This window comes from Mytilus galloprovincialis, chromosome 12, assembly GCF_965363235.1.
Source record: "Mytilus galloprovincialis chromosome 12, xbMytGall1.hap1.1, whole genome shotgun sequence".
In the NCBI taxonomy this organism is placed as follows: Eukaryota; Metazoa; Mollusca; class Bivalvia; order Mytilida; family Mytilidae; genus Mytilus; species Mytilus galloprovincialis.
The window spans coordinates 1,282,436-1,296,773 of NC_134849.1; the positions used below are offsets into that span (position 1 = coordinate 1,282,436).

Genomic DNA, 14,338 nt, shown 5'->3' on the forward strand with positions numbered 1-14,338 from the left:
TTATAATGTAATATCAGAGACATATAATACAAGTAGTATATGTCTCTGGTAATATATACGTGGGACTGAAACAGTTCATAAAGAACTAGCTTAGATGGGATTAACTATAATTCTGATAGATTTCAGTGCTGTTTGAACTATAGTTAATTTATGTACATGTATGTTCTAACTCTTGGCAGGAGATATTTATCTTGTGTTGTATATTTATTTTAAGAAAATGAAATTGTTATCAAAAAGAACAAGTACAAATATACAATACAATATAAGCGTGGGGATAAGAACTACTGAAATTGAATTGATTTACAAATAAGTAATTCTTTGATCTACATCACTGCATTCCTTGCAACACATCTAGGACAAACATATGTATTTTATAGGTGGATCATTGTAGTAAATATTGAAAGACCAAATGTTATGCCTCGTTCACACGTTTACCTTTAATTCGAATTGAATTCGAATCGAATGCAAATCAAATTCGCTAATCGCGTTCACACACTCTTCTTTTTTTTAATTCGAATTGATTCGAATTGGCTAATTCGAATTAACTAATTCTCATTCGAAATACATTTTTGTTAATCCTAATTAAAAGTTAACGTCGTTAGGACAGTAAAGCAAATTTGACGCACATTCCAATTCGAATTAGAATTGACGTTAGGACGTTGAAACGTTTCGAATGCGAATTAAACTAATTCGAATAAGTTAATGTGAATAGAATTCGAATTACATTGAACGCAGCATTATATTACAAGGTGGCTTTTTCATTCTTTTTATATACTCTATAAAGTAGCCATGCATAAGATACCTTTTCCTGTTTTCTATGAAATGGCCATATGATACATTCTCCTGTTCCCTATTAAATGGCCATATGATACGTTCTCCTGTTCCCTATCAAATGGCCATATGATACATTCTCCTGTTCCCTATTAAATAGCCATATGATACATTCTCCTGTTCCCTATTAAATGGCCATAATAATGTGTTCTCATGTTATCTATAAAATGACCATTTGATTGTTACATTCTCCTGGTCTCTATATAAAGGCTGTTTGATATATTCTCCTGTTCTCTATAAAATGGCCATAATAATGTGTTCTCCTGTTTTCTATGAAATGGCCATTTGATACATTCTCCTGTTCTCTATAAAATGGTCATTCTCAAATGATGTGTTCTCCTGTTCTCTATAAAATAACCATAAGATGCATTCTCCTGTTCTCTATAAAATGGCCATTTGATACATGCTCCTGTTCTCTATAAAAAGGCTGTTTGATATATTCTCCTGTTCTCTATAAAATGGCCATAATAATGTGTTCTCCTGTTTTCTATGAAATGGCCATTTGATACATTCTCCTGTTCTCTATAAAATGGTCAAATGATGTGTTCTCCTGTTCTCTATAAAATGGCCATTTGATATATTCTCCTGTTCTCTATAAAATGGTCAAATGATGTGTTCTCCTGTTCTCTATAAAATGGCCATTTGATATATTCTCCTGTTATCTATAAAATGGCCATAATGATGTGTTCTATATAAAATGGCCATATGATACGTTCTCCTGTTCTCTATTAAATGGCCATAAAATATGTTCTCCTGTTTCTATAAAATGGCCATAAGATGCATTCTCCTGTTCTCTAAAAAATGGCCGTAAGATGGCATTATAAATATGTTCTCCTGTTCCCTATAAAATTGTCATATATAAAACCTATAGAATGACCTCTATCATATGGTCTCATGTTCTCTAACATTGGCCTCATCATACCTTCACCTGTTCCCTATAAAGTGACGTTATGAAAGTTTTTACTGTTGTCTATAAAATTGCCCTTTGATACCTTCTCCTTTTCTCTATAGAATAACCTGGTCCGTACCTTTTCCTGTCCTTAAAAATACACTTTGATTATATGTAACCTTCTCCTGTTCTCTTTAAAATGGCCTGATGATACTTTCTCCTATTTGTTTCGAAGGAACTGCAAGCTTTTGCTATCACCTGGCGTCTGTCTCCACCCGTCATTGTATGGGTATCTAGACTATAGTTTGTTTTTAATTTTCTGTTTCGCCATAAACATAACCACCATGGCCAAAATAGAACATAGGAGTAAAATGCAGTGTTTGGCTTATATCTCAAAAACCAAAGCGTTTAGAGCAAATCTGGTATTCCCAACTAGACTCTGGGAAGAACTTTGTAGAATCTCCTTCATCCCTAGCTTTACTTCATATTCCAAAAAAGGAAATGTCCAAAGTAAATATGTGATAAGAGAAAAAAAGGAGAAATGATTTTTTATACTGATTTTAAATGGCTGTTGTACATAACTTAATTCAAATAAATCATTTATTCTTTGTAAACAGTGGAGTATACATTATATAGTTTCATTGTTGTGTTTAAAAACCTCCAATTTACATTGATGTTTAAACAACAGTTACAACTTTATGACTTCATTAAAAAAAGTTAGTTTGTAAAATGGCCACAAAGAAAACCTTTATTAACAAAGAAGAGAATAAAAGAGCATTGTATTTCTCCATAGTCTTGAAGTAAACCACAGCCCATGTTACTGTTAGATTGCTTTGTTAGACTTATCAGTAATGTAAGTACACGATTGCATGTCAATCTATTCTGACTTTTATAAGCAGGTGTATACCCAAGACAAGTAATTATATGTAGATAAAACACAGTACCTTTGTATCATCTGTATATACATGCTAGGTTGCTGTCTCATTGTTGTATGTCTCAACATCATGCTATATCTAAACTATAAGTATTATTTTAAAAAAAACCACGGGAACTGACATTGTTGTATAAAGTACATGTTGTATAAAGTACATGTTGTATAAAGTACATGTTGTATGAAGTACATGTTGTATAAAGTACATGTTGTATAAAGTACATGTTGTATGAAGTACATGTTGTATAAAGTACATGTTGTATAAAGTACATGTTGTATGAAGTACATGTTGTATGAAGTACATGTTGTATAAAGTACATGTTGTATAAAGTACATGTTGTATAAAGTACATGTTGTATAAAGTACATGTTGTATAAAGTACATGTTGCTTGTTGAGATTTGAAGTTTGATGCAACAATTTAAATTTGAAAAATGAACCATTTACCATATTCGATTCCATGATAAAGATTCATCAGACATCAAACATGCTTTTGTTTATTATGCAATATACCTGCAAATGTAGTTTTGCTCATTGTTGAAGGCTGCACAGTGCATGACCAATAATTGTAAAATTAACCTACATCATTAGGTCTTTGATGGAGAGTTGTCTCAATGGCAATCATATGGCATCTTCTAAAATTTTTTTTTATAAAACTCTTCCTTTCAAAATATTTCAATTTCCTGTAAAATGATGTGAACTCTGACCCTTTCATTGATCTAACACAATAAGCTGATGTTTACATTAGATGACTGAGATGTATATTTTATGAAGGTTTAATATTCAAAGCAAACTAATTTCCTCGATATATATCCATATAGTAAACTTAACCTGAGCTCCCCCATATCTATTGCTATAGTATGTATTACTGGTGGAATGTTTTGTTTTCACAAAGATTTAACTTGTCATTATTACACACTTTAATCTCTACTTATTAAAATAGAACATATTAAATTTGACAAATATTGAATGTAAACTATATTGTTGATAGCAATAACAAACAAATTAACAGAATAATATTAACTTCAAATATTTAAACCCAGACTCGTAAAAGTTATTTCTACTTTAACCTTTTGACCTGTCCAACATGTCTTTTAATTCTATAAATGCATCGTTGCATGAGCTCAGAAGGTATTTTAGGTAAAGTATTGACCCTTTTGAACCTCATTACCGAATCTGTACTGGTCCAAGGACACAGTTATCGTCCTTTGGTTTTTGTTGTCTACGAATATAGTCCCTAGTGTAAACAGTGTATAACTTGCATGTTTTATTTGATACACTTTCCCAATTTATTGCTTGATATTAAATGCATGAAATATTAAGTAGGGGGATGTAATTACATGTTAAAAAAATTTGGGTGCTGAATCTTTATGTTTAGTAGTGATTTGGTCCAGTATAAAAAGGTCAAATTTTATCACGTCTGAAGCTGTCAAACTGAATTTTACACCCCCTTAACACAGAATTGTCAATATTTTGAGTTAGAGCTGGTAGAAGTTTCTATAATTTTGATATTATTTGTCTCACTGGTAGTACACTACACTGTAAAAATCTTTTTAAGAAAGAGCAGGTGCGATTTTTTTAATTTGAATTTATTGTCTAAAAGAAATGCACTACAAAATAACTGTGTTCTCGGGCCTACTGATCTGGAATGAGCAACACTTTGGGTATAAATGTGGAGTAGGATCTGCTGCGTTACACTTCGGGAGGACCGATATTATTATTTCAACATCTACAGTTCTTGGTGCCCTTTGATTAATGTTCCTTCTCTAGTTTTCTATCTTGTGTTTTTGTAAAATAATGTTTTTTTGTGGATTTGCTGTGCATGGTATTGTCAGTTTGTCATTGACCTCAGAGTTTAGATATTGCTTTGGGATGTCTTCCATCTCTCTTTTTGTTTTCAATGTAATATTTTGTAGATTAATATTTGTCTTTTTTCTTTTTTTGGTTTGAGGTTCGCTTCTCTTTAACGTATGATTTTGTAAGGCATAGTTTTTACCTTAAATTGATGTTGTTTAGGTATGAAGAAATCTTTGTGTCCCTCGACTAGAATGTTATATGTCCCTTTGGGTTTTTGAACATAGCTTATTAGTACAGCTTTTAAATCTTTTTTCATAGTTGGGCACATTGGGATGATTAACGAAGAGTGTCCAGAGCGAGAAAGACAGATTTTACTCTTGGCACTTAAAAATGTAGTTCATTATTGTCAGATAAATGTGTGATTGGCCTGGACATTGTGTTGTGCAGGTGATGTAACTAGTATTTACTTATTTCCTACTGCACCTGTGGTTACTCTGTTAAAACTACTGCAATTTATTTCATTCTTTTCACTGTATGAAGTAAAGAAATGATAGAATTGATGACAATTGAGGTTAAATCTCCATTGTAATAATAAGATTGGTATATATCAATTCACCTGTCTTGGTATGTGTCAATTCACCTGTCCTGGTATGTGTCAATTCAATTGTATGCAGCAATGGTGTTGACTCAATGAAAAAAACATTGATCAAGGTCATACTTGTCATACTTGTACCAGATTTTTAAAGTTTTATGGTTCTTTACCAGAGAAAGATTAATTTGATGAATTATATTTGGTTTATAGAATAATTGTGAAGTGTATATGTCCTGGTACTCACTGGTGTTATTATGACCTTGACCTCATTTTCATGGATCAGTGTCAAGTTTTTCTGTATTGGTGTGGTACTCTGAAATGGTATGCAATAGATCAACTATATTTGGTGTATGGAAATATTTTACATGTACGTACCAGTCAGGCAGGTTTTTATTTGACCTTGACTTCATTTAGATGGTTCATTGCTCAAAGTTAAGTTTTTGTATTTTGGTAGGTTTTCATTAAACTGGTAAGCAATATGTCTACTATATTTGGTGTATGGAATGATTATAAGGTGTACATGTCTGTCTTGCATGTTTCATCTGACCTTGACCTCATTTTTTTGGTTCATTGGTCAATATAATTTTTCAAGGTTTTATCTGTTTTTGTATACAATAAGCAACGAGTCATATACACCATGTATGGAAGGATTGTAAGGTGAACATCTTTTTCTGGGTAGGTTTATTTGGTTCTAACCTCAGTGTCTCCGATAATATTTAGTTTATGTGAAACTTCATATTTAGGACTAAGCAACACAAAGTCAATGGTTAGTAAAGCAGGTTAGACATTTCAGTGTGTGCAAATGTGTTCACTGAATCAGAAGAGTTGGTATATCTCTCAAATTCTCAATTCAGGTCAAGTATCTTGCAATCTTCTTTAGGCCTTAATGTCGAACATCTCAGGTCAAATGTTAAAATAAAATATAATAATACCTTTATCAATTTTAATAGTGTGATAAATATAAATGCATTTCAAAAGAAAACTAATGACTTATTTAAATATCATAAAAATATACAAAGTAAATATATGTATTTTGACTTAATATTCAATGAATTAGATTCACTCATGTGAAATGAATTTTTAAAGTGTTTTAATGGATAGTAAAAAGAGTCTATTTTGTTAAACCACAGGAAATTGATGGGGACAAAAGTAACATGTTAAAAACCGTTAGCATTCGTTTAAAAGGAGGAAGATTTCTGTTGAACAAACTTATGAACGCTTGGTTTTAACTATCTGAATGTTTGGTTTGATTTAAGTTGTCTGACAGGACATATTTTAATACCCTATCTTTACAATGTTGTTTTTTGCACTCAGATTCGTGTATTTATGTGTTGAATTTACACTGGAAAGTTGAACAGAGAGTTGACCGTAGGTTATTAAACCTTTTCATGACTTGATGTCATATAATAAACTGTTTCACTTGTGGATTTAAAAATTTAGTGTTTCAGAAAAAAACAATGAATATTTGATATCGGATATAGTTGCACAATTAAACTGTTTGAATGAAATGTTCCATAGATGTTCAAAATATTATGTATGCTGAATAATATTTCATGTACCGAGTAATATATCATTTCTCAAGTGATATTTCATATAGGAGTGATATTATTTCTTTTACCAATTAGTACTATACTGAGTGATATTTAAAATGTTGAAATTGTTTGTCTTAATTGAAGTGGTACAGAAAACAACAAGGTTAAACCTTAATTGACACATAAAATCATTTATCTTCTCACAAAATATTTGATGGAAAGGAAATTTTAACAAGATTGTGAATTATTTGAATAACTTAAAAACATTTTTGTCAGTTGCAATGTAAACTGTAATTAGCATGAAATCACTTAGGAATACATTAATCATAATGTTAAAAAAGAATAGTTAAGTGCCATAGATGTTACTCCGTAACCAAATCTACGGATCCAAACTAATTTATTGAAATCGGCTGGACACATTTTACAAGTTTAGACAATTTATCAATGTTTTATTGATAACGTCGTGGGTGCCTCGGAAATTGAATTCTAATGACAAGTTTTTAATAAAAAGATAAGTGGTAGGTTTTGTGCATGTCAAATCTGATACTTTTTCTACAAACACTTGTCTGATTCTGATTTGACACTTTCTGTGGAAAGACCGTTGTCTGATTCAGTTATGACACTTCTCTAGAAGACTTGTATAAAAAAACATCTCATTATTTCTGTGTAATATAAAGTATGACAGAAGGAGGTTTTGAGTTATTGAAACTAACATCTCTTCATCACATTGGTGAATTCTCCTATTGGTGTTTAAAAGCTCGTCACAATTTTCAGGGACTCAATGATTTGAATATTGTGCAGATATTTGAAGACATAGCTTTAAAAAGTATAAAGTATCAACTGTTTACAGCTGGTCAAACCTTTTTTTAAATTTTTTCTTTTTTTTTTTAAATTTTGAATTAGATAGATATTCAAACTATTGAATTTGGCTTTGAATGTCCTCTGAGTAAGACATGATACGTCACATGATTGGATACAATTTACATTATATATATTCTGAAATCGGAAGACATTATAGTTAGCAATGAAATAATATAATTGTTTGAATGCATGACAACTGAAGAATGACTAGATGATTATCTGACTTAGTAATTACAAATTTTCATAACAAACCAACTAATTGTACAATAGGCAACAATTGATCATTTAAACCACAGTGGTTTTTTTTTTATCAAAGAAAGTCGTATAACTGCTTACATTTAGGACACACATTATACATGGTGTCTCTTTCTTTTATCTATATATAACTTATAAGGTATGATCTTCAACTTTCATTTACCACGGAAAACTTTGAATTAGTGTTGAAAAAACAAATACTTGACGCCTTTTATTAACACTTGAATCAGCTAGTATTGATCAATGACTCTTGAGTGGTTTTAGATTAGACCTATAGTCAACTTTATACTTCTCACAACGATCGGTCAATTTGCAGAATTGCCACTTGAATCTGACATGGATTTTTAATCGTAATATATCAACAGTTGAGTCCAAATATTAGTGATGTATGTCATACAATTGACGTCTTGTATTTTAAAAGAGTCCAAATATTAGTGATATATGTTGAACAATTGACTTCTAATATTTCGAGTCCAAATATAAGTGATGTATGTGGAAGAATTGACGTCTTGTGTTTAGATATGAGCTTTTGGGACATTTAGTTATACTCCAAAGTTTCGTTTGAAGTCTTGACTATTGTATGATTAATTATTCTCCACTGCATTGTATATGGAGGGTAAAACAAATTGACTTAAATGAGGTGCACCTAACATTAGGAGTTATTGAACGTGCAGCTGCATAGTAACATTAGAAAGTGTTAGTGACTATAGGTGGAATGTGTTGATAAATTATCGTCGTTGTCATTACGATCGTAGAGATGGTTTTCACTTTTAAAGAGTTAATCAATACGTTGTGATAGTATTCATGTAACTTACATGTTAAAAACAAAGAAAGATTGGCAGATAATTTTATAGACTTCATAGGGAAAAGTTTCTTCAATGAATTTCTGAGAAACTAATGTGGACGTTAATTGATAGTCTTCGAAGTCTGTAAATTTGAATTTGGAGTAAAACAGAACATTCTTTATGATATTTCCGAGGATTTCTACACGATTGTCAATTGATATCTGTAGGATGAATTGTGATAAGATGGATATATATGTTGACTATTAGACAGTATTTTGAGATTTAATTTGACAGATGTTTAATGTAATGTGGTAAAGTCATTTATTTATTGAATGGATGTTTGACATCCTGTATTTTTTTTCAATTTTTTGGTTGAAATGATTTTAGTTTTTGTTGACTGTTTTGGATGGTAATTGTTAAGTTATATGTGATGTCAGGAGTAATGAAGCGATATATGACGATATATATTAATACTACATGACTGATAATCTCTCCTTTTATTGGCTCACAGTCTATTGGATAACTACAGTTATTGTAGTGTTTAAATTTTTCATTTTTAACATAAAAAATCCTAATATACTTTGATGAGAAATAATACATTATGATTTATTCATAAAGCAGTTGTGTAGATGTTTGAAATACACACAATTTGTCATGTTCGTTAATACACTATTCTTTGAATAATGCGTTGACAATGGATTCAGAAACTGAAAAGGGGCATAAAACTCGACAATGTATCAAGATAGACAATCTAGGTCCAAACCATAACTTCAGACGAAAATCATTGAAAATAGCTCATCTTTATTTATCATCAGCTTCACTCAGAAGGAGGCCAGCAGGAGACAACCCAGGAGAAGAGCAGATGACAGAAACAGATCACATGACAGAACACATGACCAAAAAATAGGAATCATGTGATACAGAAGTGAAACTTATTTTCTTATAGTGCAATAATGATATTTGATTTGATTGAAAATTTGGAGTTATCTCCCATTATTTTGAGAAGTGATTGAAAGTGTTGTGTTAAAAAGTCGTTAGATTTTTGTTTTATTTCAAAATGGAAGTATTGTAATAGGTGTTGTTAGTTTATGATTTATGAAAACTTCTAATAATGGCGTTAGTTTCAACAGAAAAGACTAAAATAAATCTTTACCAATCACGTAATGAGTTACTAAAGACTAGTTACTGGAATTACTCAGAACAATTGGAGGATTTCATTGCTCGTTATAAAACTCGTCCTCCAGACATAAAATTCTGGCCCTATGGACCGTACTGGCCTAAATATCATGAAAGGGAAATACTTGAGACTCCACGATTTATAAAAACGGCACCAAATTTTCATGAAAAATTCATTGACAAATTAACCGAAGGTAAGTTATATATAACATGGATATTTATCATTGGCTAATTAACGGTAGGTACATCAGTTGAGAGTGGACACTATATCATGGACTTATTAACAGCCAAGGTAAGTTTTTATATAGATTCAAGATTCAAGATTTATTTTTACATTTTTTATTGTCACATTGTCTGAATATACATGCCACCAAATTTTATGTCCACATTAAATAAAAATTGTGAGGCACTCATTTATGTTTAAATACTGATAGAGGCCACCTTTGAATTTAGGCTCACAGTTTACATCGGTATTACTTCAAAGGGATATATAAAGAAGTGACCATAAAAAAGAAAAAAATTGTTTACCCTAACCCTACATACCCAAAAAATAGCTGCCTACTAAAATTTTGGATTTTCCTGTTGTGAAAAAGTATTTTTTTATTCAGATAGGCATGAAGACTAAAAAACATATGACACTTCAAATTCTCTTTGCTAAATAAGCAATAGAAAATGCCTACCTACCCACTGTCTCTACCTTTCGGTAGAGTTTGGACAAACCAAAATATTTTTAATTATGGCCCTAACAATACAGGTTTGTATGTAAAAGAGGTGCATGACCTTGAGAACAGGTTTTACTGTTTTTCATATTAAATTTTATAGTTGTAAATTTATAAGTTTTATTTCTTTTATGTTTTAACTCAACTTAATAACCCGTTATAAATTTAAAATTCAAATTATTATATTAGTTTGTTTATTAACTTTTATGGCTTATTTATATAAAGACTATAATAATATCTAACTTAAAATGCCATCATTTCAAAGATAAAAGATAAGCTTATTGATTTTTTAAAGTAAAATAAAAAGTTTGATGATAAATTAATTGTGTTAAGGTCAGTACCCAACACTTTCACTAAAATTAATTTGGCTCGTTTAATTTTCATAAAATTTTGCTAAGTATTTACTTTGACCCTTTAACAAAAATATAAAAAATTCAAAAAATTTGAACCAAGCGTTTTATCAGAAAAATTACACTGGTTATATAGCAGTTTGACAAACACTAATTTTGATCATTGAGAAGCTTTATATTGCCTTTACAAGGCAACGTAATTAAAACGTTTAACTGATATTACAGAGTTATCTCCCTGTAGTGTTAGGTACCACCTTAAAATATCCTAAGTCAGGAATCATATGTTCAGTAGTAAATGTCCTTTTGTTATGTGGTTCATATAAGTCTTTCTCGTTTCTAACAAATTGTTACTTGGATGAAGAGTTGTCTCATTGACACTCATACCACAACTCTGTATATATCTATTCACAAATATTATTGTTTATAGAGATACAATTGTTATGCCATCATACAGTAACGCAATAGAGCCAATTTGCAGTACTTGTATTCTTAAGATTCCCATACAGACCTTGAGTGAGGACTGCTATTATGAAAGATTCCCACCCTGATGCTATTGGCACTTTTTGTACTTTAATGAATCATAAAAAGTTGTGGATCTCTCAGAAAATTGAGGCAAATAGATTGAATCTCTACTTCTTCCATTATAGTATAAGCAATGACTTAAGGATGTATAGGTGAGGTTTGGGAATTTGTGTCAAATGTTCGGACTCCTTGGTGTTTTTCCATACTTTACAATGTAAAATATTTTGCCCCATAACACCCATTTATTTTTTTCATATAAGACTTAACAGCTCATGAAAAGTCTTTTACAAAAATTTTAGTAGACTCTTAATTTCTTTCTTTTGTTTTGAGACCTAATACCAATGCAAATATTAGGTAAAAGTCTGAGTTACTGCCTTTTCCCACCATATTTTTAATCTCAAATATCTCGAAAAAGAGGTCCATCACCTATCAATATTTTTAGCTTATTTTTATCCTTAAATGATGCTCTACCAGCTTATAGTATCAATTTTAACTTCTTAATTTATTAATTTTCACCTAACCTCACCTAAGTACATCCTTAAAACACTCTCAAGCCAGTATAATAGTTTTGTGTTTGATATAAATATAAGATATAGAATGGCACATACTAAACTGATATGAAAGTTAACTTATATTAAAGGTGAACAACTTATTTTATCAAAGATATATATAGATTATTACCTTTATAAATTAATAAAGGTTTTATAAATGGATAAATTTAATTTGATTTTTTCCTTCATTTATATAAAGTAATATTTCGAAAGTCTATATCCAACAGATTTAATATTAAATCTTTTCTGCCCTGAATAGATCCAAAATTTACAAATATCTTGTGGCTTTATCATTATTGATACTTAATTTAGATGTAAGAAATATTTCACATGGCTTAATCAATACTTTCTGCTACATTTATATCTCATGGAATTTCTGTTTACATTAATCACACTTCATTTCACCATGATAATCATATGAGAAGTTTTATAAAATCGACAATGGATTACTGAAACCAAAGATTATGGGCGTTTTACAAAAAAAAATGACATTAACTTATAAGGATCATCATATATATTATATCAGCATGTCATATATGTTAATATTGAGACATAAAATTGAGAATGGAAATGGCAAATATGTCAAAGAGGCAACAACTGACCAAATAGCAGACAGCAGCAGATTTTAAGGCCACCAATGGGTCTTCAATGTAGCTATAAAATCTTGCATCTAGGTGTAGTCCTCAGCTGGTCCCTAAATAAAGTCTGACTTAAGATATAGAAACCTATCTTCTTCTGATATAAAGATGATACATAATATCTCTTTCTGATAATAAGAGAAACAATTTATGCATCATATCAAAACAAACTTCAACCACAAAACCTTAAGAATGTGCAATTGTCAACTGTAAAACACTTTACATTTCAGATATAATCCTTTAAGTTTTTTTATTCACAATAGATAGTACATACTTTTATTTTACTTATAAATGAGTAAATTGACACTTTTATTCCTCATCATCTAATTATGTCTGCAAAACATTGTCCTGTGTCCACACTTATTTTAGATTTTAATATAACATTATTTTTTTCAGATCTTCAGTATCCTAAAACATTTGACAACCAAGTTACACATTTTACGTCTAAATGGCGAGGGGTGTTGATTGTGTACGACTCCGAGAGAAGTAGTCGGGACAGACAGCCACAACCAGTCCCTGAAGGATGTTGTCCGAACCTTGTCTTTGAATCTAGATTTGAGAGTGGTAACCTACGGCAGGCCAGGAGAGTGTAAGTTTATATATATCTTTGAATCTCCATTTGAGAGTGGTAACCTACGACAGGCCAGGAGAGTGGAAGTTTTTATACATCTTTGAAGATATACAAATCTCAACTTATTTTTTTGCCCTCCACAAAGTTGAGCTGATTTTGAGTATTTTAGTCTTCTATGATGACATTATCCCCTCCTTATAATGGCTTCAATTTTTATTTGTGAGTTTGGCCCTTCATGTCATTCTGACACATATAGCTTATGATCAGGTTACATCAGTTAACAAAGGTCAACAGTGTTAATGACGTCTTTTTTGACTCCCATCTTAGAAAAATATCATGGAAATAATTTGTAGCAAAAGAAATGTAACAGAAGTATTTTTTACTGGTTTGAGATGCAATTGTCTTCTATTCTATTTGGTCCGAGAACACAATTATTAGGTCTTTCCACCTTTCCGTGGAAAGACCTATTGAATTTGTTCTGATTATTATTATTATTATTATTATTTTTTTTTTTTTTTTTCTTCCGCCTAATTTTTTTTCTTGCGTATTATTGATGTTTCAAAAGATGTCGCTTAGATATTTGGAATATGGTATCGTATAGTTTATAAGCTTTAAAAATTTACAACTGTGTAACAAAATACTTTACGTTGTAAGAGTTATCTCCCCAAACACTGTTTTTCTTGTGGCCACTACTCCTTCGCAACCGTTAAAGATTACGACAAATTTATTTTACCAAATTGCTCGTTACATCTTCAGGATTAGGATATTCATTTGGACTGAAGCTTTACGGAGACTCCATATGAGAGTTATTCCCCCTTTTCCCTTAAATAAAGTGATATGCATTTCTAAATGGTAAACCATAAGTGATAAAGACATAGGGTCTTTAGATTTGGGGTCCTTGGTCGAAAATAATAAAAATGAGGTCAAGGTCAAAGGTCAAGGTCATATTCTAAATTTTGATTTTGGCTTATTTTCATTGATTTTCAAATACCTTATGACATATCGACAAATAATTTTTCATAAATTGTTAGTTGCGACATGTCCTTACTTGTATATTTTGATTGAAAGGGTGCGCAGACAATAAATAGGAGTTTTTGCCCATCTTACATTTAGAATTACGCGTAAAGTGATATTACTAATAAACCAAACATATTAAAGACCTTGGGTCTTTTGATTTAAGGTCCTTGGTTTGTGAACTTGAAATTGAGGTCAAGGTCATAGGTTAATATGACGTTCTAGATTTTGACCTTTGCTTTAAATTCATATAAATACATCATACAGCCATAGGAACTAACATTTTAAACTGATTTTTAATATTTCAATATCAAAAAAGATCTTTT

At 30.7% G+C, this 14,338-nt stretch overlaps 1 protein-coding gene across 5 annotated transcripts in view; it reads left to right on the top strand.

Annotated features, from left to right (window-relative positions):
- LOC143053849 (uncharacterized) overlaps positions 1–14,338 on the top strand; it is a 147,975-nt gene that overhangs the window by 79,604 nt on the left and 54,033 nt on the right. For 4 of the 5 annotated variants that reach the window (XM_076226634.1, XM_076226635.1, XM_076226632.1 and 1 more), the window contains exon 7: positions 12,824–13,016. In XM_076226634.1, the coding sequence (XP_076082749.1) occupies positions 12,824–13,016 (193 nt within the window). Of the gene's footprint in view, positions 1–9,286; positions 9,842–12,823; positions 13,017–14,338 lie in introns of all 5 variants that reach the window. The other variant, XM_076226636.1, reaches the window with a different exon arrangement.